Source organism: Protobothrops mucrosquamatus, unplaced genomic scaffold (genome assembly GCF_001527695.2).
Source record: "Protobothrops mucrosquamatus isolate PMUCROS unplaced genomic scaffold, P.Mucros_1.0 scaffold841, whole genome shotgun sequence".
Lineage (NCBI taxonomy): Eukaryota > Metazoa > Chordata > Lepidosauria > Squamata > Viperidae > Protobothrops > Protobothrops mucrosquamatus.
Window position 1 is genome coordinate 227,123 of NW_015387096.1, and position 26,553 is coordinate 253,675.

Consider the following 26,553-nt stretch of genomic DNA (forward strand, 5'->3'; position numbering starts at 1 on the left):
TTAGCATTTCAATTCATACATAACATCAAACAATTATTTTAGAGTCATTATTGCCAAATGAGCCTTGATGGACTCGCTGACATATCACAAGAAGCCATAATGGGTGGGTTCAAACATCTTCCCTAACTATATTGTTTATCACTTGACACCTTAGCCTGTGATAATTAGCCTTACAGAGTGAGTGGGAATAATAAAAGGACACCCTAGAAATTTCTCTTTCTCCAACTGGTAAAAAGACATGCCAAATTTTCAGCTCTCTGACAGGGAAGATTTTTATGTGCTGCCTGCCAACACACATGGAATCTGTGTCAGTGCAGTTAACTTTAATATAAGCCACACTAACGTGTTTTTGATGAGTTAGCTTTTGTTCATCATAACATGCCAGAAATTCCTTTCTTAATGCCTCAACCAATGTTTAGCAGAAAAAAGCTAAAATATGTGTGCATATTATTATGTAAATATTATTCACATAGGAGTATCTCACAGACAAAAAAAATCCAGCGTGAGAGAATAATAAAATTTATAATAAGGAGCAGGCAAATTCTGGATTTCAGAATTTTGGTTCATAGAAAATTTGTTAATTTTTTAAAAAATATGTGTGTATTGTTACACTTCTGAATACAACTCATTACCAAAAGAGATAGAAATTCCTTGTAGTCAATCACATTCTTACTACACCAAAAGAGTAACGAGGCATTATAAGATTGCAACTTTAATAGTTTCTTCACTGTTGCCAGTGTTGCATTTCAGGGTTTAATGCCCATGGCCACATTGATTAATGTTTTGCCAGCAACTAAAGGAAATATGTTCTTTAAACCACAGTCACTAAACCCTGGAGCTCAACAATGCTGAACAGATATCAGCAGTAAAAGCTCACACCAGTTTCTTCACTGCTTTTTGCTTTCTACCTTCAGGATGTAAAATTCTAGGAAGTCCATTCTACCTCACTCCAAAAAGCAAATAAATAGGACATTAGACTTCAGAAACACATTGATGAGAGGAATGAAAAAAAATTGAAGATGAAAAGAATATAGCCTGATATATTGCTATCACGTTAATTCAAAGCTTACATTAAGTTGCAGTGTAACACAAAATGCACTACTTATTTCCTAGAGAAAAGCAGTTTAAAACATTTCATTTTTTTAATGCATTAAGACACTTCAGAAATAAACCGTCTACTTGATTGTGAAAAGGTGTATTACTGGAAACAGATATCTATTTTTTACTCACTCTTGGGCCGCGCTTTCCTGCTGGGCCAGGTAATCCTGGAGGACCTGGGGGTCCCTAAAGGGGAAATGAAACAAGAAAATAATGAACACAAAAATCCAGCATAGGAATGACAATCTTAAATTCTGTCTTTCAGAAATTGAAATTATTCATTAGTTTCCCTACCTGTAATAGGTAAACTAAGTGCATAGGATTTTTGAAATTGAAAAAAGTGCTTACGCTAAATACCACAATGACTAGCATGTGCCTTAGAAGAACAGAAACAGTGGTTAGGTGGCTCAGATAGTAACTTCTAGTAAGACACAATACTCAATTAATATACAATAGCAGCTTAAGCAGGAAGCTTCAGTTGATGACCACTACAACCTGGTCTAGATTGTAACTAAATTATCAAGGATTGAAAATAAGGAAAGATGCATCTATGTATGTCTTGCATCTATGTATTTGTACTGGAATAATATAAAAAGGAGACGACCATGTAAACTGCAAACCAATAGACTTTATGACAGCCATCTATATTTATGGCTGCTTGATTGATTAAGCCAAGATAACTTTCTAGTAGATAAACATGCAAATCTTAGGAAGGGTTGGCCAACTTTGGACTATTTCTTAATTTTATATGTATCCTTATTGAAAAATACACAAATAAAATTAAAAATGCCTTTAAATCTCCATAGATACAGAGAGCTGATCAAATGTACAAACTGTCTAACCATTTCCAGAATACTTACAGGAATAACAAGAAGCTTGCAAACACTCACCATCTATTTTGTAAAGAAGGCCATCAGTTAGCAAAAAATAAGTTAAGGTCTTAGCCAAAAGATCTCTGAAACAGTTGGCAAATAGGTAGGACACCAACTGAGCAAGCTAAGCTCTAAAAGTATTTAGGGATTGTTGTCCAAACTGCATCTCTAGAAAAGACACCTATAAAATATACTGTCAAGAATATCCAATGAAGTATTGTTATTTTAATACTCTTTTGGTCTATCAGGGAACATTTTACCCTCAATCAATTTTGTTGAGAGAAAAATAATTAATTTGCTTTATGGAGCTCAATTTTTTTTAGAACTGAAGGCCAATCCAAAATCCTAAAGGTTATCACCACAATTCCTGAATTTATGCCATATTCAGTCTTCCATTTGGAGATAGGGTTAGTATTGTAGTACAACAATCATTTTCATTATGGCCTGATGTAATAAAGACAGAGATAGGAATGAAAAGTATAATTAGCTGCCAATATATATTACATCTGTGTAGTTTAATCCTGTAAAAGCCTAACTAAATTTTAAAAAATATACTAGATAACTCATGACCCCCTGGATCATCGTTTCAGTGATATTTCCTTACCAGATCCCTCGATACCTTCAACAATTGGCAACAATTTCTAATATGCTCCTTCACTGGAAAAGTTGGGATACATTCAGAGATGTACTGTAAGAGATACAGGAATGCAATCACTTTCTCTACTAAACTATCATTCTTTCCGAAATGGTGTTGTCCACATATATTTGGAGGCAATTTAATAAATTACAATGGAAATGGACTAAATTAACTGTGATTCTTGTTCAGTTCAGTTCTCAGTTCTCCCTGCACTTTTTTATGATGATGGGGAATCAGCAATCATGAACTATTATAATTGATTCTATAAATCTTAGGAACATTTCTGGCTTCTCCATTTATTTGATTGTTCTTGATTTGTTTGTTTTTTAAGTCAAGTGTGGGTTTTTTTTTTACTTGACTGCAAGCAATAAAGTATCACACAAAATTCTATACCCAAAAGAGCACAAATTAAATGCATGTCATTCACTTGGTAGAGAACTGATAGTTTCATAAATATATATAAATAGAAAAAAATTCCTCCCAGCTTTTCTGTCCTTTGGAACTTTAAAATTAGCAGCCAGTCTAGATTTAGAAAATGAGATAATCCTGTGCCAATTGAATGTATGGAACAGAAGCGAAGATGGCATCAAATGAGCATGTTAATTATTCATAGTGCCTGAGCAGGTTTGTAAATGTTGCCATTCTGTCTATTAACTCTAAGAATAAGCACAGAGTAGGCATTAACCATGTTCATAAACTAGGCTAAGCCAAAATTCTGACAGCATGGCTAAATGGTTAAAACAAAATCTGAAACTCATTTTGTGGTTGATTTAACTCCCAAATAAGCAATGAATTATTTGGCACCTAATCATGGAGAGAAACCATACAGAGTGCCTGGCATACAAAACATACCACAAAAAGAGCTTTATAACTGCTTAAAAATTTATTGTCCAGATACATCTAGCATTGTACATTCTGATAACCAGTGGACATATTTCAAGTATTTACAGCAGTGTAAGGATTATGTTCCCTTCATATTTCTTTAGGAACAAAAAAATCATTTTTTGGAATATAAGATACTAATATAGAGATTTTTTTTAGTTCCTGGCTCTGCACTGAACCAATAACGTTCATAATTATTGATGGACATGTTAAATATTCCACCATAGTTTTTTGGTCCAATACTGATGCAATTTTACTTTAAAACACTTTATGATTGCCAATGATGTGATACTTCAGAAAAATGAAGCGGAAAAACAATTTTGGACAGTTACTTATTTGAACCACATACATACTAGAAACAACTATAGAAATTCCATTACATAAAATATGTTAGTCAAGTGAAAATACAGCTGCACTTGCATATCAAAAGATACTACTATCCAATACACATGTATATATGGATACGCATGCGTGCGCACACACACACACACACACACAAAGAGACATGGCCCACATTGACAGATTCTAAAGTTTCATTTGTGCAAAATAGAAAAGGAAAACAAAGGAAAAGCAAAGACAGGGCTCATACATCATTGATACATAATGTGGATTGTCTGAAAAGACAATATCAAATTGTTTGGTTTTGGGCAGGCGAGTTAGCCACTGTAGTTTCTGCACTACAATGTACAGCTTACGATATCGTACGAATTAAGTTGCTGTGGTTTATTCAATTATAGATGGTTAAAAGAAACCATAGTTTGGCACTGTATGTGAAACCAGCCACAGAATCGTATGGCACCAAAGAGACTGACAACTTAACAATACACAGAATTAAAAACCATATGAAATAACAAACCTAATGAAAAGAATACATTTGGGAGCAGCCTAGGTCTGCTACAATAATTGCAGATCAGTAATTCATGGAACAAAATATATTTTTATAATCAAGCAACGTATATACATACATACATACATACATACATACATACATACATACATACATACATACTTCTTATAACATGCTAACCCATAATCTGCTTGACTTTGTTTTACTGACTAAATCACAATTAGCTGTGGTCACACAATAACACAAACCACCCTTCTTTCCGTCCCTCAGCAGAAAAACTTTTTCACTGCCTCTGCAGATCTCCATAATTTCTATGAGCTATTATGCAGTTTTTGCTATCAGAGGTATCACCTACAGCAGGGGTAGGCAACCTTGGCTCTTTTATGACTTGTGGACTTCAACTCCCAGAATTCCTGACCCAGCCATGCTGAGGAGAAAGGGAGAGGTTTCCATGCTGAGCCATGCCAGCTCAGGAATTCTGGGAGTTGAAGTCTACGAGTCATAAAAGAGCCAAGGTTGCCTACCCCTGACCTAGGTTGATGGGCAAGTCATGTTTTGCTTGAATGCAAAAAGGTAGCTTCTTATAATTCTTAGAAGCAAAGATGGATTAGAAAGCTGTCATAATGTTTAAATGATTACAGGGATTTCAGACCGGTCATTTTTCATTTAGAGAAGATTGAAGAACAAATATATTTTAAGAATTTTGAACTGGCAATTTAGAATTTACCGTATTCACAATAACGTGCGCATTAAAGAAATTGGAAAATGCTTGCAAAAGTTCATAAAAAGAAAAGGATATACAAAAATGTATACATGGTGTGTGAAAGTGCATATGAACAATCCGAGAAGTTGTTTCTGCTAAATTCTTAAATAACAAGGCTGTGACAGGTAAGGAAAAGTCAGCTTATAAAAAATATTAATGCATAAGCTTTCATGAATATATTCATACACCAGAGGCACTGAAATATTATCCCGAATTAGAGTACAAATATCCCAGGTTGACATTTGAAACAGGATACAGAAAAAATATATCTAAGCAATATCTAGAAATCTGAATGGCTATGATTATGCAAAAAAACCTCCATGAATTTGGACACCGTTGCTGCTAGAATTCCAATAATCTTGGCCCTCCCTTTACTTTCACTACAGAAAGATTCATTTTCTAGCTATGATGCAAACTTTGACCAAGTTGTCACTGAACGGTCTACTTTTTATGTATTTGATTAAGTGTAAGTCGACACTGCTCTATTATGAAAGTGAGGCTGGATGTCCCAAAGGTGCTTTTTCTTCAGCTTCTTGGATGAGAAGCAAAACATCTTAAGGAAAAACAAAGTCCACTTGCCTTTTGAAAAAGCACCATGACCTGGATTACTGAGACTCTCCATAGACGTAAGGCTGGGTCATTTCAGATTTTTTTTCTAAAGTATCAGTTTTTTAGGAAGGTGTGTGCATTTATAAGGAAACGGTCTTGTGCCCTACCCCAAAGAAAATGTTATTCTGGATATCATGCCCGTAGGAAGTCTTAAAGACTACAGAGGTATGATCTATAAATATATTGGGTGGGAATTCATGGAGACGAGGTGAAAAATTGCCATCTAGCTTTCATGTAAAGAATATTGCTGTGGTCTAATTCATTCCATATTCACAATATACATTTATCTTCGCTATAAGAGCTAGGCCTCAGAAGTAGAATGGATTTAAACAATGGCTTTTAATTCATGGGGAAACAATCTAATCCAGCTTTACTTAGCCTTGTGATCTCCAAACTCTAATACAGTTGGAGGATAGCAGTTACTCTGTCTGGTTCTTTGTGCTACATATATTTCTCTAGAATTTCCAGGAAACCCATCTACAACAAACTATTTATTGTTATAAAATATCAAAAGCCCAGGTTATTTCTTATATTCCCACTATTAGCATAGAAAACTGAAATTACAGGAAATTCCTGCATTATAATAACCTTGGTAAATCTCTGTAATGTGGCTTGTGAATTCCTACATTTTATTAGATACCATAAATTAAGGCAACTTACCACCTGTCCAGGATCTCCTTTAGGCCCCTTAAGATTTTCCATGTCAAGTAGTCTCTCCCATTCTTCATAATCATAATCATAATAATCAGCATCAAATTCATAATTGCCTTCTGCATTATAAATCTCATCAGTCCGAACTGTATGCTCATCCAATGAGCCAAACCGGTTAATTAAAGGTTCAGAATGGAAATCCTCATACGATGTTGTATTTAAAAAATGTTGTGTATCCATTAGTTCATATAAATATGGCTTTGATGTATTTTTCATCATATGTTTGGCATTAGGCTGCTTTATGTAAAGCAGCAAATTGGAATTGGTTTTTCTTTTTATATTTTCTGTCACAGAGTCTGTATGATTTAAAGTTAATTTTGTGAGAGGCAAGGAATCACCTTTCCTTTTGCTGACAGGATGTTGATGTTCTTTGGAGACGTTCACAGTTTGCTGGTTATTTGGTTCTGACAAGGCAGTAATATTCCCTAAGTAAAGAGGAGTCAAAGAAGAAGTTGTCTCCTTCAATTCTTGAGGATCTTGTACTGATGCTGACTTACTGACATGAAGGTTTAGGGTACCTTTTCTTTTACTTAATGGTTGGGTTACTTCATCCAACAGCTTGCTTGAGATCACCCCACTTGGAGAAATTGTATGAGATCGGTATGTATCAGCTTGGCGACACTGTAGTTTCACATACTGACAATAGTTTGTCAAGGCTTGTGCAGAGGGGATAATATCCAGCTGACATAACACACCTTCAAAGTTGACTGACTGGGAGTTCATTCTTCCTAAGGTAAATAAGCTGTGTGAATCAAACTGTACTTTGGAAAGAATCTCCTTGCTGAAGTGTTTCCTTCCGCACTGAGTATACAAGGACACTGATTTTTCTGTAACATCAATAGCAAACGTGTGCCACTGCTCATCATGAACCCGATAATCAAAGTATACAGAGTGCTTCCCTCCAGTGTGCACCATTATCTTCTTTGGTAGCAACTGTACACCAAACTGCAGTCTGTTTTTGTTCCTAACACTGAAAAGAAAGGCATTGTTTACTCCGTAAGAGCGTAAGCTAATTAGTATGGCAAAATTGGAACCTAAGCCTGACGCTCCCACTTGAGAGATGGGAACTTCAATGGCTGACTGAGTGGATAAAAGGACTCCAAATGCAGTTAGGTGAACTCCTTGAGGTGATGAAGCACGTGACAAATGTATCGTAGACCCTGTTGTTGGATGATGCGTGGCTTGCCCACTTAGGCCTAAATGATGGAGAACATCTATGCCTGGAAGAGAAAGAAAAGGAGGTAAGAAAAATACTGCTGGGTTAAATTCACTTATGCAGTTTATAGCAATTTTTGCGAATTGTTGCACCAGTTTCACTTAAGCGTCCGAAAAGGGCACTGTTCAGTAAAATGCAAATCTGTCACATGTAGGTCTGCAACCATGCCTGAGTCACACCAACATAGGACATAAGAAGTGTGCAGTTACTAGTATAAACACTCATCAGTTATGTGTGACATAACCTTAGAAAATGAGATAATAGTCTCTTACAAGGGCTTGCATCCCACTATAATGTTACTTCCAGATGGCTGACCATGACTTTGACCTTTAGACGAGGATAATAATTCCCCTAATGATTGCCAGGAGGAAGGCTGTGTTAAGCCTGCTAGAGCAAAAACAAGAGCCTTAAAGATGAGTCAAGGTTTTATAAACTAGAGTTTACTCCAGCAGAAGCAACAAACCACTCAATTTTCTTCCCAACACGATTATACATTGAATTTTTCTCCAATTTTTAACTTTTTAAATGGGATAACTTAGCCCATTCACTTCCACAAATTTTGTAAAAGTTGCTTGTTTTCTGCCTACACTTTTATCAAACTTCCTTATTGATAAAATCTATATTTGGTAAATAGGAATTTAGGTAGTAAAGTGATAAAAGATTAAATTTGAATAAATAGTCATCAACAGTGATTTTTTTTTTGGACAGGTGTTAATGTTGCTGACCATCAGCTTTAAGACAATGTCTATTTTGCTGAAAGTGAACATGTACTTTCTATAGTTTATAGAAAATCTAGTTTAAGATTCTTTACAAAATCAACACGGATGTATCTTTCTTTATACCAATAGCAACTTTAAGATTTTTACAGAAAAATAGATTCACCTATCCCTCCAAAGCAAACCAATAAAACTCAAACTTTTTTATTTTCACTTATCAAAATGCTAATTGAAGCCAAAGCAAATTACTTTTCCTTTGTAAGGTATCTATAAAACTAAAAAGTACGACAGGCACAAGTTCTAAAATAGATATATATCAAAAAAATTAAACACAAATGACTTAATTTCAAAGATAGAACACACTCTATACTTATCAAAAGAAAACAAGATGTAATTTTCTCTTTCTACTCCAAAGAATTAGAATAAGCAAATGTAAGACTTCAATGTATGTGAGACACACTGAGCCTGTAATGGAAAGCAGAAGGAATTGCATAGGATAAAATGAAATCAGGGAGTGCTGATTCTTCTCTCACCTAAGTCAAAGGAGAAATACGCTGCGTTGTCATGCCTCATATAGCAGAGGAATGCTGCTAAATTACAGCTCTTCAACATAACCAGACTGGGTCTTTGTGGTAGATCAAAATCAGCTCTGAATGGGTCCCTTCTCATGATATTAGCTATCCTGATATGGACAGTAAATCTATTGCCAGCTTTGAAGTTCAAAATCATTGCCTATACAAAATCACTGTAATGATTTTTTTAAAAAAAATTGCCCTTGAAGAGCTTTAGCTCTGCTTCCAGGTGGTCTATTGGTAGTTCTCTGATCATCCCATTTCTATCCCTCATTGGTAGGAACCCTTTTTATCACAACCTGCATTCCAAGGTGTGTGTTTTTCTTCCAGTCTACATTCAGACATCAGTCAAATAAACAGCTTGGCTTGATAATGTTTGGGAGGGATCAGGAAGTGGAAACACTGTGATAGGAAAGTGCCCATCACCAAAAATCTCATATACAGTAGGATGACAACAGAAGATGAATACATTACAAAATCTTAAAAGGAAGTAGTCAATTTTTTAAAGTACAAAATAAGCAGGGAAAGGAAGTTGAACTCTTTCTTATCCACATCCTTTTTTCCTCAGAAGTCTTTTCACTGCACAGATTTTTTTTTCTTAATTACAGAGCTCTGTCAAGGTAAAAATAAAAAGAGTACCTTTAAAATGAACTTTTTATAGGAAAAAACCCACAGGTATCAACTCCTGCATTTTTACCTCTCATTCTTAACTTTAAAGTACCCTCCAAGCAACTTTTTAGGGAATAAATAATTACTCCAGTAATTATTCTCAACTTTTGCAAATTCAAGATGGGTGAACTTCAACTCCCCAAATTCCCAAATCCCAAGACCATCCATTTTAAACTTGCCAAGGTTGAGAAACACTGGATTATTCAGTTCCAATGGATGGAACTGCTATTTTCATGACTGGTTTGTTCTGATACATTAAACCTTATATAGGATAGGGAGGCTGTGAAGAAGTCCCAGAAGTTATGCAAAGCTACTTATTAAAACCACATTAAGTCTTAGCATCCAATCCCATGAGTTATGGCAGTTTAATAATAATTCATAGGATCAATCAACAGTTTAGCCTCAGAAGTAATTTGCAAAATTATTTCTTGGCCTCAGAATATACCATTTTAGCATTTTAGACTAAAATTATGTAAAATCAATTATTCATCAGCATTAATACAAGTTGAAGCAAAAGCCAAAACTGAATAAACAGAAGGATTTCCACAGACTTTTCCAAAAAGTTTACCCTAATTTCTGAATTTGACTTTCTTCTGTTATTAGCAATGTTAAGAACTGACACTTTTTTTCTAATTTGTACGTAAACAGACTTACACACAAAACTCTCACAATTTTGGAATTGTCAAAATATAATTTTGTATTACCCCTTTTGAAAATTAGTTACACACTTTGCTATTAAGAGTTTGTTGAATAATACTTAGTTGGTGTACAAAGAGCCAACATTAAAGAAGAGCCAGCATACTATATTCAGAGGCACTGAAAGACATATCATTTGAATGGGGAGATGGCATTATATATTTTTCAATTCCTTGGGATGTTCAGGCATAAAATAAATTTATTTAAGTCGTAATTTGTGAAAATTGCAGAGCTGATCATGCTGTAATTCAAACTGTCATTTTCCCTTATTGGGAAAAAAAAGATTAGTTTAGAAATGAAGCCTGGAATCTAACAAATGCAGTAATGTTTTAGCTTCCTATTTTTCAATGGCTCCTATATTTCCCATAGAAAGCCAGTTTGATGTTAAGCTATTAGGCTAGGAATCAGGAGACTGTAAATTCTAGCCCTGTCTTAGACACAAAGCCCACTGGGTGATCTTGTGCTAGTCACTTTCCCTTTGCCCTAGGAAGGAGGCAATGGGAAAATGCTTCTGAAAAACCTTGCCAAGAAAATTGCTGGGAGTTGTCCAGGCAATGTTTGAGAATTGGACATGATTGAATGCAAAAATAAAAGTATCTCTCATAGGATTTTCAGAGTTTGAGGAAAAATCATTAGATAAGGAATTTCTGAATGGAACAATAAGCACTTTTACTTTATCTTATACTCAGTGCTCTGAAAGAATATAATGGGGGTTAGACAAGGAGGTTATTCTGGTTTTTTTATTATTATTAGTAGTAAATAAATTAACCTGTAGCACTAGCATTCTGTGGAAGCTTGGTACCTTAGCAACTGTACATTTCTCTTTAACCAACTTTCACAACCTGCACTTACACCTAAATTTCAAAATTGTCCTTGTTTTTGTTTTCTTTTGTTTGTCAATGTTGACTCCTGTCAACTGCCTGAACCAAGTATCAGTGGTTTCGTTGGCAAGATTTCAAAACATCACCTACTTCCTAAGGCTGAGAGAAAGTGACCCAATTGGTCACACAATTGGCTTTGCGCCTACGGCAGGACCAAGGTCGCACAATTGGCTTTGTGCCTACGGCAGGACCAGAATTCACGGTCTCTCAATTTCTAGTCTGATGCCTAAACCACTACATCAAATTGGTTCTCTATAATAATTCTCTTAGAAGATGCTTTAAAAAATGAGTGCTTTAGAACATGTAATCCACTCCAGGTGCTTTGACTTTTTTTAAAAAAAATAATAATCCATTAAGGATCTATTCTTTTTCTTTTCTCTGCACAGATGTTGGCATCTGACTTCATTTACTCTGTACATTAAAAAGAACAAAAAAACTCAAAGGAGATTTGCAACAAATATTTATGGTTTGTCGTCTTGAAAATGACTTGTTTCAACTTCAGAAGACTGTGCTTTCTTCCCTGTTTGCTCGCAGACTTCATTAATCATTTTCCTACAGTGTGGGGGATAAGGGTAACTGTGCTGTGTTTTATCCCTCTGACACACCATTGCCAAGGAAGCATAGTTAGAAAAGCCAACAAACTTTTTTTTTCTCCTGTAGATGCCACATGTCTTCAATTTATTCTATATTTTAAGTGAGTTTCCGTTCTAAGAAGCTTAAGAGAAGCTGATATTGACAGACAAGTCAGACAATACATGTCTTTAGAATGTCTCATCTCAAGGCTTGGGGTAAGCAATAGCTGTTTGAATTTATCATATATACATCTAATGCTCAAAGAGTAAATATATAACAGAACGGCTCCAATAAACTATTGAACTAGACCTATATTTGGACTTTGCATTTGGGCTTCTTAAACAAGAATTCCACTACAAGCATAAAGTAAGCAACACTGCTCCAGCTTTTTTTCTTAACTAAACAAATTGATTGTTTATACCCAAATCCAAAAACAGCTCTTTGGAGGCCAGATAAACCTTCTGAGTATATTCATGATCTGCAACTATGAAGAAAATCCTTAGAAGAGGATTCAGTTAACTCCAAAGTCAATAGGCTTGAAAGTGAAGCTCACTTAGTACATTTTGCATCTATTAAATTATGCTAAGCCAAAACAAAATACATGATACTTTAGTGCAGTGTGTGAATTTACTAATCGCTCAACCTAACTCACTTCATAGGATTGTTGGAAGGTGATTGTCAGGTGCAAAAGATCAGATCCACACGTGAAGATCCAATTAAACTCATTTATTGCTAAGCAGTCTATGCACAGGAGTTTTCTCAACTAGTGATTAGCACCTGCTTGGAGTTAGATAAGGCTCCATGGAATTCAAGGGGAGGGTTGGACTTAGTCTGCTAGTGGCTATATAGAGATTCTAGGCCAGACATGTCAAACTCGCGACATCACGTGATATCGCGCAACATATCGGGACAGTTTTGCCATTGCCGGCAATGGGGTGGGCGCGGCTTCCACGTGAAGCGTCCAGCCTGCAGGCCGGCAGTTTGACACCTTTGTTCTAGGCTGATCCTTCTTTTAACTCCACCCACAGGTGTTGCCATTCCTTCTTCTACAGTAACGTAGAAGAAAATGCCATGTAAACATTTCCTGGGCTTCTTGGAGAAAAGGCCAAGATTAATAAAAACATATTACATGAATGGATATACAAATGTTTGTAATAAATAAAATATAACAAACCTATGCACTTACATTTGCTTATTTGATGACAACCAAAAATATCTTCTGCATAATAGTAAAAAAAATGATGCAAGAAGAATTTCTACTTATAACGATAATGATAAATTGACATCCAAAGTGTTCTGAATGTCATAAATTTCTTTACAATAACTACAAGTAACTTTTCTATAGCTAACTCTGAGAAGTATTTATTCTGTTTCTTAAGTTCTGAAAGAGAAGGAAATGTCTTGGAAAAGTAAAGTACTTTCAACTCCTAAACTAAATGTCTCTATCCATAACTGGGATGAAAATACAGTGAGATATCTTATCTTGCTCCCTGTGAAGAGCAAGCTGGGATCATGAGCTTCACAAGAGGGAAAATCAGACACTGCAGATCCCCCACAGAAGTCAGTGTTGTACATTACTCACTGCCACTGTTAAGAGGGGGGGCAGTCATATAAATTATTTAAATTAATAAAATAAATAAAGATTCCATCCTGAAAGTTTTCTAACATTAGCAATGGAAATGAAGTGGAAGAGCCCAGATACCTAGGTCATAAAATGGATATATTGGAGCCTATAATTGCTACGTTCCCAATTTAACTTTCCAGAGTAAACATCTATCCATTTCTCTGTAGTCTAAATACAAACAGTAACATAACACAATCATGTTTTTCAACTATCTTCAGCACATTAAAATGTAATAAAAGGAAGTAAATTTTAAAAAATGCAACTGTTTTTGATGGGCCTTAAAAATGAAATTCCAAATAAGTGTTTAATAAGCGATCTGGGTTATCTTGGAAAATCCTCAAAAGTACAGCTTCAATTTTTATTATGCAAATGTGAGTAATCTCAAAAAGGTCAACATGTCTAAAGTGGTTTCTTTCAACTTCTGCATCCATTTCAACTCTGTCTGATATTTGAATAAATGGTCAATCAAAAACATTTCAAAGTGATACTAACAAAATCAAAGCTATACCTTTCTCTTAACAGGTCATTCAAAATGTTCTGTAAGAGATGTTTCTTACCTTCTTGCTGTCTTTGCACACAACCCACAGCTATACATAGTGTAAGAAGGAGAAGGGTCTTCCTATAAAAGACAGAAATTTCATTAGACTTGACACACACCATACAAACAAAATATATAATGCAAATATGATAATATAGTATAGTATAGTATAAATATAATACAATGTAGTAATGTAAAAATACAATGCAATGCAATGCAATGCAATGCAATACAATAGGCATGGTGGCCTAGTGGTGAAGATACTTGCTTCCCACTTGGAAAGTTAAGAATTCAATCCTAGGTAACAGTAGATGTTGCTCTATCAGGGCGCAAAGAGAAAATATCTGCTATGAACTCTGCGTAGGAATCAGGAAGGCCCCCAACTTTACTCCAAATTAAGGGATTAAAGGGTCATAAAAAGGGAGATTTTTTTATAGCATAGCATAGCATAGCATAGCATAGCATAGCATAGCATAGCATAGCATTGCATAGCATAGCACAGTACAGTACTGTATTGCTAGAGTTGAATGGCCATGTTTAAAATGTCACCACATCAGATAACCCTTTGAATCTATTAGACACATTATAGTCAAATCTTGATTCATTGAATGTCCATCTGTCATTTGATGGGTGATAGTTCAGATTTCCAGTAACAGTTCAAAACTATTTTATATTTTCTTTCTACCAATGTATTTCATTTTTCCTCTGGAACTTGTTGGCCCCTCTAGGACTGAATGCTTTGCTAGACAAGGCATCAGTCTAATACAGCATAGTATTTCTTATGAGTAGACTGACATCTCCCAGATGTTTCCATGCATTTCTCTCTTAAAATATAATGCTCTAAATATCCTAGTTTCTTGCAGTTAAATGTGCCTAGAAATAATGGTTACAATGGTTACAATTCATGGCTAGGGGTACATTTGACAGTGTCATGGTGCCACTGAGGAAATTACATCTCATTGACATCCCCACTGTCAAAATATATCTACCTATAACTGCTTATTTTTTATTTTTCTGTTTACATGAACATACCCCATAAGAAATGATACAGTAGCAGAGACACTGCCTTGAAAACAAGTTTAAACAAGAGATAATAGTAGACTATATTTAATCTCAGAATTGACCTCATCTCTATAGCTTGAAAGCAGATGTGAAGTGGATCTGTAAACATTGGCTATAAATGAACCTGGTTAGCATTAACTACTGTCATGCTAGAGCAGATATAAATTCAGCTATGATTAAAACAAGTCTGGAATGTGTAATATGTTTTATGTTTATCTATCTATCTATCTATCTATCCATATATCTCTATGTATCTATCTATCCATCCATCCATCCATCTATCTATCTATTGGTTTTTTAACATAGTCACCTTAATATTTGGTAAACATTGTGTTATCTGGGTTTATATTTAAAAACAATCAATAACAATTAATTTCTATAATTCCATAATCCACATAGTAGCTTTCCTTGATTTTCTCTTCTTCCAATAATATTCTCTTTTATAAACCTTAAATTAGTACATTTCTTAGTATTTTGATAAATAACAATTGAATATAAACATTTTCCTAGTATTTCTACAAGTAACAACCACGTCAATATAAAGCTTCTTTTCTAATTGATCATCTTAATTACCTTATCATAGATCCTGGGTTTTTTTTACGTTTATCAGTGGACGGGTATTAGGAGTACAATCCTTTGCATGCACACTCAGAAGAAATAAATCCTTTTCTGCCAATGGGCATTTTTGCAGTCTATCATACTCTAAATTCTTGGTATCCAGGAATAAAACAACAACAACAAAAAAGACCAATCCTTTGTAAATTACAGAAGAAAATCTGGAGTGCACTTATTAATGCATCAGAACAATTCTGCCTCATACAGTAGGAGAGCAGCAGCAAGAAATGCCTAGATTTTATTCTTTTTTTTTCTTCCCGAAGCTTTTTTAAAAAAAAACAAAAAAAAACCTCTTACCCATGGAATCCAAAAGGACAGAAAATATCCATACTAATCCTAAACTAATCCAACACATGCCTAAATGCTTCATCTGAAGGCTTGTTGCAGACAAGAACATAAGAATAGTGATCCTTAATGCCAATTTTTCTGAAGGCATACTGTGGATTTGGCAGGCAGCTCACCAATTAAGCTCTTTTTGCCAGAGAAATCTTTCTGATTCATCCTAACCCTCCTCAGCCATTAATACTAAGAAAATAGAATTGCTTGGTTTTTCTGTTCATATACTGTATGTCTATAAATAGTATCATTCTGAATTGTAATAACTACAAGCTTGATATAGCATTTGTAAACATCTGACACTTTCACAAATGAACCATGAGTTTATTACTTCCTATATACTCATATATTATGCGCTTACAAAAGTGAAAATGAGTACTGAGAAGAAATTCTGATCCTGTCTACATACAAACAAACTTAAACATATCCAACTAAAAACATCAGAGGAAGAAGAAAAATTTTAAATGCAAGTATAGTAAAAGACCATACTTTTCATCTAAGCAAGGGGGATTTTAGGGAATATGAAAAAAAATGGAAGGGGATATTTAAATGCCAGCAAGAATATGTATTATTTGCACGGCCAGCCAGATGTTCAGATTGGATTTGGCATTTTTATCCACTAAAAGAGGGTTTCCCAAGGACCTTTGGATAGGCAAATGTGGATGTTTGATGATGATAGAAGTATCATTGCAAGGTATAAGCTGTTCCAAATAAGGCACTCTTTTGCAATTGACTGATGGTGAATCTGTCAATGTCAATGTGTTCAAGTGGTGCTCCACAAGTTCTGGGATTATAACCAAGGCGCCTATTGCTATTGGTACTACCTTTTACTTTCTTTTGGCATCATTGTTCTATTTCTATTTGCAGGTCTTTGTATTTTGTTATCTTCTCAAGTTCTTTCTCTTCTATTCTGCTGCCTCTTCCACTATCCAGTCTTTTTTGTCCCTCTTATCGACAGTTTTTAAGTCTGGGGTGTTATGTGGCAGATGTCTATCTATTTGAATTCTGAAGTCCCACAGCAATTTAGCTTCTTAATTTTCTATGACTTTCTCTATTTTATCATCCCATCAGTTCTTGCTTGCACACAAATAATATTTCTTGCTACTTTGTCATCCCATTGTTTGTAGTCAGTCTGTGAAATCTTCTTGCAGCAGATAACCAGGTGATCCATTGTTTCTTCAGCTTCTTTGCAGAGGAAGCACATTGTATGATGCTGTATATGATTATTATTATCATTTGATGATTTTTTTTAAAAAAAGTTATCTTTTAATAGCGTCAGTCAAGAATAGATGGGAAAATGGACAGATAGTTGAGAGCCATTAAAGAAAATGTCACATGGATGATTATCCATTGAAGCTCAAATAAGCTCAGCTAAGGCAGGCTGATATAGAAAAAGACAGTATTTTAGACACCATCTTCCTTAGTTGGATAAGGATTTTAAAATGAACATTTTGGTTATCATAGTACAACATACAAACCCATAATTAGCCATTTTTCCAGGTTTATATAAAATCTGAACTACAATTCTTTAAAATGATTGTTTAGGTTATAGTTCAATGTGCCATGCAAAGTTTGGATTTATCACTATTTTTTATTTAGTTTCCTATAATCCACACAGAAGCATATTTCTGCCTCCAGCTTGGGGTTCATGCCAGATTAAAATGCTCTGGCTATGCTATGAAGAGGTCAGCATAAAGTCTGATTTATCAGCCAGGCATAGTATTTTTGTTTTAGTATGTCCCAGAATGTCTACTGTTATTCTCTGTACTGGAGTTTCCACGATAGGCAAAACTCCATCCTTGTTGTCCCTCACTCACTGGCAATTATTATAAGAACTTATATACTTGATCATATTCCTGCCACATCCAGAAAATTTTGACTTACCCTTTTTTTTTGTCCACTTGGGTGTCATATGACAAGTGGAAGATGCACCTGTGAAACTTGCTGAGCACAATTAGTTTTCTGTGGGGCTTGCACACACACACACACACACATACACACACATATAGTGTGTGTGATACATCAGTTCTGAGCTTGCTGGGGGTGTGGTTGTCTCCTATATTTTTATAGACAAGGTCAGATATTCCTCTTGTTCTCTCTTGAACGCTTATGTGTTAGTTTTTGGCAACTGTTCCCTACAAGAGTTCTTTTTCCCAGAGGACATATTTCTGTGGCAAAGGGACACAGAAGGGACCATGTGAAGGGGAGATGGATTCCTCCTTTGCTTCCTAAAGTACCTGCCCTTCCACCTCATGTATTTGCTTGGAATCAAAGTGTAGATCTTATTCCTTTGTTCCTGGTCCCTAAGAGAACTATGTGTGCTCTCTTTGCTGCCATATACTACTCTTTCCCTGTCACATAGCCATGGTAATTCTTTTTCAAGTTATCCAGGAAGTGGGTCAAGGATTTTCACCCTCTTTGTACTTTGGAAGCTTGTAATTTTTTTCACAGGAAGTGCTAAGAAATTCAGACTGGTTGCAAGTGAAGGCCTTCCACTCTTTAAATTCCCCCTTTCCAACTGTTAGGTATCGGTATGTTCCTTCTTCCTTCTTTCTCCTAGCTCCAGTCTCTTTAATTCCAGATACATTCATTTAAGGTACTCCTCTTGGAGTGCCATTCTTCCTTTCTTTTTCTCTAGTTCCAGTTTTTCATTCTGTCTAGGCTTAGATTCTTTCTTTTTTAAAACAACTTTGATTAGTTTTTTCATTTTACAAACAAGTGCTTAAGAATCAACGTGGTGGCAGGGTAGTCAATTGTACAAAAACAAAGTCATACTCATATAATTCAGATTAAATCATTAGAAACCTCCTCTCTATTCCCTCTAATAATATATTATATTCAAGTTAATATATTTCAATACAACTAAGTCAATCAAAACAATCATCAATAACATTTCATCTAAATAAGTCCAAATCCTGTATTAAGCTTTACTATTTCAATTGCTATGTTCCATATTGCTAATATAAATACATAATTAACACTTCAGGTGTCTCTCCATTCCCTTTTTCCTTAACATAATCAATAATCATTTAATATCATTTCTTCTTTTTTCTTATTCTTCTTCCATTACAAAGGAGTTTGACACAGATATTGAGGGATTGATAGATTATAAAGTATAATAGAGTAGAAAGGTATTTTTTTCTTTTTTGTTTTTGTTTCTGTTTTTTGTTTTCTTTCTCTTTTCTTTTTTGAACTAATATTTTTGTTATTAGAAATGATAGTTATTTTGTAATAGGCTTAGATTCTTAATATATTGAATCCAATACTATCTGACCGTGTGCTGGCTTCCACAGGTACAACACTATAGTCTCAGAATATGACACTACAAGATGCCTTCAGCTTTTTAGAAAAAAAGCATATGTTTTCATGCTTTTCAACAGAATACAGAAAAACCCTGCCCTTTAAACAAATCTAGCTGTCTAAAAATAAATCTATCCAAGACGACATCTAGATTTTCATCCCTTGTCCCCGTCTCCCACTTTAGGGTAGCAATTTGGGTTTTTTTCTCCTGCCATGTCCTGTTTTCCATGGGTGTCTCAGCTGGCATCCTTCCTCTAACCCTGGCATATGAGGGAAGTAAAGCTTCCTCCTCTGCCTTTTGGATGATTAAAAGGTAGAAACTTTAAAAAAAATAATTTCTATAGGAGCAGTTCCTATAATGCTGAAGATGAAACAAGTTTCTGTCTTCTAAGGGAGATAGACCAACCTCACAAGAGATGAACAAAAATCATACTTTTAAAATGAAATATAAATTGTTATATCTTTAGATTTTAAAAGGCAAACATTCCCTGTTGAAGGAGAAATTATATAGAGTTGCTTCAATAAAACAGCACCTTCTAAGTAGATTAAAAAGAAACAAATTGTATGTAAGGTGCAGTGCTCCAAGCAAACCACACGATGGCTACAAAGCAGCTTGATGTAAAGAACCTATAACTGGAGTATAAATATTCTAAATCACAGGATAGTCTAACAAGAAATTACTTACTCATGCACAATCTGATATGTATAAACACACACACCTGCATAGAAAGATTTTTAAAAATGGAGAGACTCAGACAGGATAGTAAAATGAAGATTAAAATTAATACAACATTCCTAACTTTTCAGAAATAACTATTGCTTGAAATAGTTATTCCCATTGTCTCTATTATTCCTGAATTTCTTCCTTCCCGGGGGTTCCAGCAAGTTAATTTTGAGGCTTCTGAATTCTGAAAACGATCTCGGTCTATTTCCTACTGTAGCTTCTATCTATAGCTTTTGCTTCCATTCTCTTCTCTTTTTTTATAAAAAAAAAAGTGGGGGAGGGCTTAAATTTTCTTCTCTAGTTCTCTTTATGTCTATGTGAGCAAGAGTCATTTCTCTTTATTTGTTCCTGTCTGACCTTTCCTTCATTTCTCTGTATTTGCTGCTGTCTGGCATGTACGCTGACCAGCTGTGAAGGGGATAAGGCCTGTCATTCACAATAATCCCAGAAGCAAACTGAGAGCCATGTAGTTTTTGTTTTATTATGTTTCACATGCACACACACACACTGGAGCAATACATAAATGTCAACAGAAAATTATTTTGGCATCTAACTGTCATATAGATGTAAACCAACTATTGATTCAACCAAGATTGATTCATGATTATTAAAAATGTGCATGCCTCTTTTTTTTAGATTATTTATCCTTCTTTTATTATTTTTATAAATAATTCAGCCAATTATTAGAAATATGTTCAAAGGGCAGCACTGAATCATACATCATGACAATATATTAATAATTGCTTAATATATGAAAGATGCATGATTTTGTGGCCTTTTTCTTTATCTTTATATATATATAAAATGGAAAAATAAAAACATAAGAAACAAACACTGGAGCAAAATGCTTATGGGAATGTAAATTTAGTCTTCCCCATGCAGTTCTTCATAGAGTTTTCAGACAATATTTCCCTCTGCTGTCAAAATATGAAACGGTTATTACAGGCTAGCTCTTTTGAGTTACAAGTTATTTCAGCAAGGAAAGGTGTGCTAGGAATTGGTACATTGTTTGCAGCAGCTAAAAAGCTCACCTCAAAAGTTACATTTCATTCTGGCACTGATTTTGCCGTTCTGAAAAATGCTTATGACTTCTTTCCCCTCATACTTTTTTTAACACCCAATTCAAAATATTTTCCCTCATCTGGACTCAATTTACAAATCCTCAAACTAGCCAGGAAACTATCAAAGACACTATCAAGAGGATGAGAAAACAGTATGAAAAGATAAATGGTAAGTAAATCCACCCACAGCTACTTGATAAGTAAGCAGATGGTCATATCCACTGACTCTAGAATAGTTCTCTAAGTTCCAACTGCAGAGATCTCATTTTAAAATAATAGTATATTGTACAAAATATACCAGCTTCATCTTGCAATTCATATGTATGTTTTACCTTAAAGAAAAATGAAAATCCTAGGTTTCTCAAGATAATGGCAGGAAAAGGTGGACAGAGAATTTCTTAAAAACCAAATGCTTCATGTGGCTAGAAGATCTCTGGGAGATTTTCTGCAAAAGAAAATTAGCCTTACGGTTTACACTGAGTTCATGGAAACACTATGTAAACATTTATTGCCAGAACTGTGGGATAAGAGTAGGCAAGTGTTTGAAGTAAATTCTCCAAACTTAATGCTTGTAACATCTGTTGGCTATGTTTACACACTCTCTAACATGGCAAGTGAGTAGCAACCTATTCAAAGAAGAATTGGAACAAACCTTGGGAAGAATTCCTACTTAAAATTGAAAAAAGCTAGCATTTGTTTTCACACACTGCTTCACTCCTGCTCTAAAACATAATGTAAAACTTTATAGTTTTCCATTCCAGATTCCAGTTTCTGAATTACAAACTAAAAGAGCTAGAACAGCTAGGGCATGGGTGTCAAACTCGATCGCGTCACATGACGTATTGTGACATTTTTTCCTTTGCGGAGCAAGGGTGGACGTGGCCTGCGCATGACTGCGAGCACGTGACCGTGGGTCGCCAGTGTGATACCCCTGAGTTAGGGTATAGAAGAATTCTCTAAGTGACCTACAACAGAAGTCACTAGGTACTGCTGTGATGCAAATATATTGTGAGGCTGTCATTTACATTGCTTTACATTGCTTTAAAGCAAGATGGTGAATCTAACCAACAACATACAAATACATACAAAGGACCCAACAAAGGACCCCAATCACCTTTGCACTGTATATGCACTGTACTTCCTTCAATTCCCTGACTGGTCAATAATAGAATACTTAACTGAACATCAGACTTGCTTTTTTGATGATTGAAGGGTAATATGATCATGAATATTTTTTTCCTAAAGCAGAATAAAAAGGGAATTACTTGTTTTTAGCATATGTTTTGCACAGGCTTGGAAATGAATGAATCAGACAAATTTTCTCATCAGAGGCAATATTAGCTAGACTAACTTTCAGGAGTATATGCATTCAGTAGTAATGTCCAATGTCTCATATAACATATGGAACTTAGGTATATGCATCGGTGCTCAACTGAAGTATCACTTTCTGTATGATTTCCAACTCATAGCTGCATATCTTATATGTTATAAGGGAAAAAAAATAGCCCTGCTTTGATTTTACCAAAGATAGACCTACTGTATGTTCTGATTACATTTATCATTACTTCCACTGTACTATGTTTGTTTTACCAAAAACCAACATTTAGGACAAGAACAATCTTACCATTAGGCTGAACAAGTCAGTTGCTTCAAGTGATAGACATAAGATCATATTGGCAAGGTAGAAAAGTCTGGGTATGTCACAACTTACAATATGCGCCCCCCCCAGGCAACCATACGATAAAGAATATTGTTCTGTTATAAGACGTTATGTATAAGTTAATTGCTAGTCTCCCCAGTCTCTATACACAGAATAGTACACCATACCTTTGGGCTGGTTCTGATATGGGAGACAGTGTCAAAGCAGGCTAGCAGTACTGAAAATGAAGGGTTAGTTATCATGTTAGGAAAGTTCAGAAACAGCAACCACACATTGAATACGTATGAAAATCTTCCCAACATATTTGTATTTCATATTGGTGTAACTTTCTCACACAAGAGCAGAACCTGACTAGCACAGGTTCTCTACACACCCCAAGTCCACTAATTTCCTGGGCCCCTTTTCCTGCATTTCTAAATGTGAAGTTGGCAGGTACATCATCTATGGCTAACTTGTTCTACAATTCTCTGTATTGTGGTTTTTAAATATGAAGAAGTTCACCTGACCTTATCTACTATACCAATTATACTGTGATTTGTCACACCGTTATATGGACACCAATGAGAAGTGTCTTCTGCTTCTCTACCTGGAGTGAACATGATGACATTTTCATATTGATAATGTCAAAATGCTTGAGTTTAAAAATTCCTTCTCCTGAAATGAGCATTCAGTCAAACAATCCGAGAAAGGTTGGGATATAAAAAGTAGGTACCAATGAGAAGATTTCTGACTGTTCCCTGACTACTGCTTCTTAATTCACAGGATGGTGGGGTTTTTTTGTCCTGGATCAAGGAATTGTTAGTCATGTGAATACACACCTGCAGCTAAAATGTTACTGCCCAAACAGGTTTAGTACCTCAATAAAAACTAGAACATAAAAGCAGACATACATCTGACATATACAGATTAATTCAAACCAGAGAGGCACAAAGGAAAGAAATCAGCCTTACAGCTTACAGCTCTTGACAAAACAGTCACATTGCTCTTTTGCTTATCCATAGAAAGATTACCTAGCATGCTAAAATATTTACTTGTAGAAAGCAAGCCTAACAGACTGCTGTACTATATTAACAGATTGGCTAGCCAATAGAAACAGTTCATTTTCTAAACAGAAACAAAGGCAAAGCCTAGGATAAATGAAAGTGCTTCCACAAAAAAGTCACCTGGGATTTTATGCTTGAAATCACACCAATATATCAACCCGCTGCAAGTAATTATAAATGCTTCTTTGCTTCTGTTAGCTTCAGGGAAGAAAAAGATAATGACTAAAAATGAGCTAGAAAGAAAAACTATAGTTATAATTTGGCAACCTGACCACTGAAAATAGCATCTACCTGTAAAGTGAGACAGAAAATCTGAACTTGAAAAAAACATTCCAGTTGTCCAATTCATTTCCCTCTTCCCTTTCATATCCATAAACAGTAATCTTCAGAAACATTTTCTTTCTTACACGAACAGGGCTGCAAGATTGGGAAAATAAATGTTCTGGTACCATGTTCATGCCTAGGGGCTATTTAATACTTACAAATCACCTACAAAGATGTTTATTTTAGACAAGCTGAACGGAAATTTTGTGCATACCTAAGTCTTGCAAGCAACATTCTCTAGCATGCAGTTAAACCTACTTAAAAATCAAAAGGTTTCATCTCTTTAAAAACATGCACAAAGATGGCCTTCCTGGTGAAGGGAAAAAAACCTTACAAAGAATTAGCATTTTCAATAGATACTTAAGGATGTCCATAAGAATCTAGCTGCCTAAGAGATGCAGCTTAAGATAGAGTCCATCTCTTTTACCTCAAAAGACCTTTCATTAACTAGAAAAGACAATACAAGAACAAAGTTTTGGTCTCTGTCCCACTAGAAATTCAAATGTAAGAAAATTCACAAAAAATAACGTTGGATTTTACTAAGCTTGAATATTTAGTAGGAGCAATTGAGTGAACATATAGTGTGCTGACAGTGAAGGACTTTTTCCATCATGGCTTGTTAGCACTAGATAAAACACACAAGTTCCTCTTCTCTTTTCCTACTTCTTCTTCTTCTTCTTCTTCTTCTTCTTCTACTACTACTACTAAGTACTACTACTACTACTACTACTACTACTAATAATAATAATAATAATAATAATAATAATAACAAGAATAACCACCACCAAAGGAATAACACTTGAGAACGACAGATATGGTATGTAATCTAAGATACGTGTTTTTTTGTCTATATTTTATTAAAATGAATTAATTATAAATCTGTCCCATAATTAATATCCAGATCAAAGCAACATTTGCCAAGATCTCATGTCGGAAAGCAAAACTGAAAAGGTTAAAACAAATGCAAAAACTTTCATTTTTAAAAAAAATCTAGAAATCTCCCGGTCTTCTACCTCATCCTATCTCTGTAGATAAAGCACACCTCCTAATTTACAGCCTGGGACTCTTTCCATCCTCTGCAGGAATGGGAAACCTGCCAGCCAACTTTTTCCTCTTCCTTTTCCGCCACACGATTGCTTTAAACATCAACCAACAGGATAAGCCCAACTTTCCCCAACCAGATGCCCTCCAGATGTGCTGCACTAGCTGGAGAGGATGAGTTGTAGGCCATCCAACGCTTGTAAAGGGTGCTGCATCCAACACTTGTAAAGGGTGCTGCACTAGCTGGAGAGGATGAGTTGTAGGCCATCCAACACTTGTAAAGGGTGCTGTAAAGCTTTTCTGGGGCAGTTTATTAGAAAATAGATACAACAAAATGATGATGATGATGATGATGATGATGATGAAATAACCACAGTAGGGGCAAAGTTATTCCTACCGCCATCCTTTAGACTCCAGAAGACCTACTGAATACAGTGGCCCTTATTCTCAGTTAACCATGCCCAAGGGACCACTGCTTTATTTATCCCCTTGATTTTGAACCCCAAGCGGGTCATCCATAGAAAAAGGGGTTCGCATGTACTCCAGACACTGACCAAGACGGGCGCAGTGGAGGGACCTCAGGCAGCAACCCGCCCCCCTCTCGCCGACCGCTTCGGCCTCCCCGCAACCCCCCCCCCGGGGGGTGTCCTTTCTTCTACTCACGTTTGTGCCGTGGGAGAGATGCTTCCACTCCTTGTCCTTTGAGCTCCTAAATGCATTTGTATGCATTTGTCCGAGCAGCGAAGTTCTAACCGAAATCAGAAGCCAATTTCCCCTCCGGACCGCTCAAGGGTTCAAGTACTGTCCATGAAATCGACCTCCGGAACCTGGTAGCCGCTTCTCTTTGCCTTTGCCCAGTGCCTACTTCCCTTTAGCGTTTCTTCCACATAGTTTACAGTCCGTGGCCAGAACGGGAGGGAGTTCACGTGTGGTTCAGGAAAAGACGTCTTTGTGTGTGTGTGTGTGGTTTGGGGAGAATGCCTTTGTTTGTTTATTCGTTTGCAAAAGTGCTGCGCTCGACTCGCTTGCAATTGGACTTGGGAGCTCCACAGCGAGGAGACCTTGGCGCTGGGAAGCAGCAGCGAGGAAGAGTCGGTCGGAACTGGGAAGAGGCAGCACCTCCAGAAGAGTAAAGGCTTAGTAAGGGGGTGGGAGGGGTGGTGGTGGGGGAAAACGAAGAGATTTAAGATTGCTCTTTGCAGCGTCTTAGTGGCAATAGCGCAGGCACTCGGCGCTGAAAGGCGAGAGCCTCTGGCTTTGGAGCAGAGCGAGCAGCCAACCCAAAGCAAAGCAAAATCCTCCCCACCGCGGCTCGGTGTTGAATTTCATCGCTCACTGACTTGCGATTACATCATCAAACCCAGCTCGAAACAGCTCGCGCTGCCTCCAGTCCCGCGCGCCTCTCCCGCAGCCGCCAAGCGGAAAAGACAAAAGCGCCAGAGGGCACGCGGGTGGCGCGGGCCGGCCGGTTGGCGCGCTCGCC

At 36.0% G+C, this 26,553-nt stretch overlaps 1 protein-coding gene across 1 annotated transcript in view; it reads right to left on the minus strand.

Moving 5' to 3' along the window:
• COL24A1 (collagen type XXIV alpha 1 chain) overlaps positions 1–26,024 on the minus strand; it is a 131,531-nt gene extending 105,507 nt beyond the window's left edge. The window contains exons 1-4 of the mRNA XM_029284689.1: positions 25,734–26,024; positions 13,924–13,985; positions 6,369–7,639; positions 1,231–1,284 (exon numbers count right to left, since the gene is read on the minus strand). Coding sequence (XP_029140522.1) covers positions 1,231–1,284; positions 6,369–7,639; positions 13,924–13,985; positions 25,734–25,789 — 1,443 coding nt within the window. The 5' untranslated portion in view covers positions 25,790–26,024. The remainder of the gene's footprint in view (positions 1–1,230; positions 1,285–6,368; positions 7,640–13,923; positions 13,986–25,733) is intronic.
• Positions 26,025–26,553: the final 529 nt, after the last annotated feature.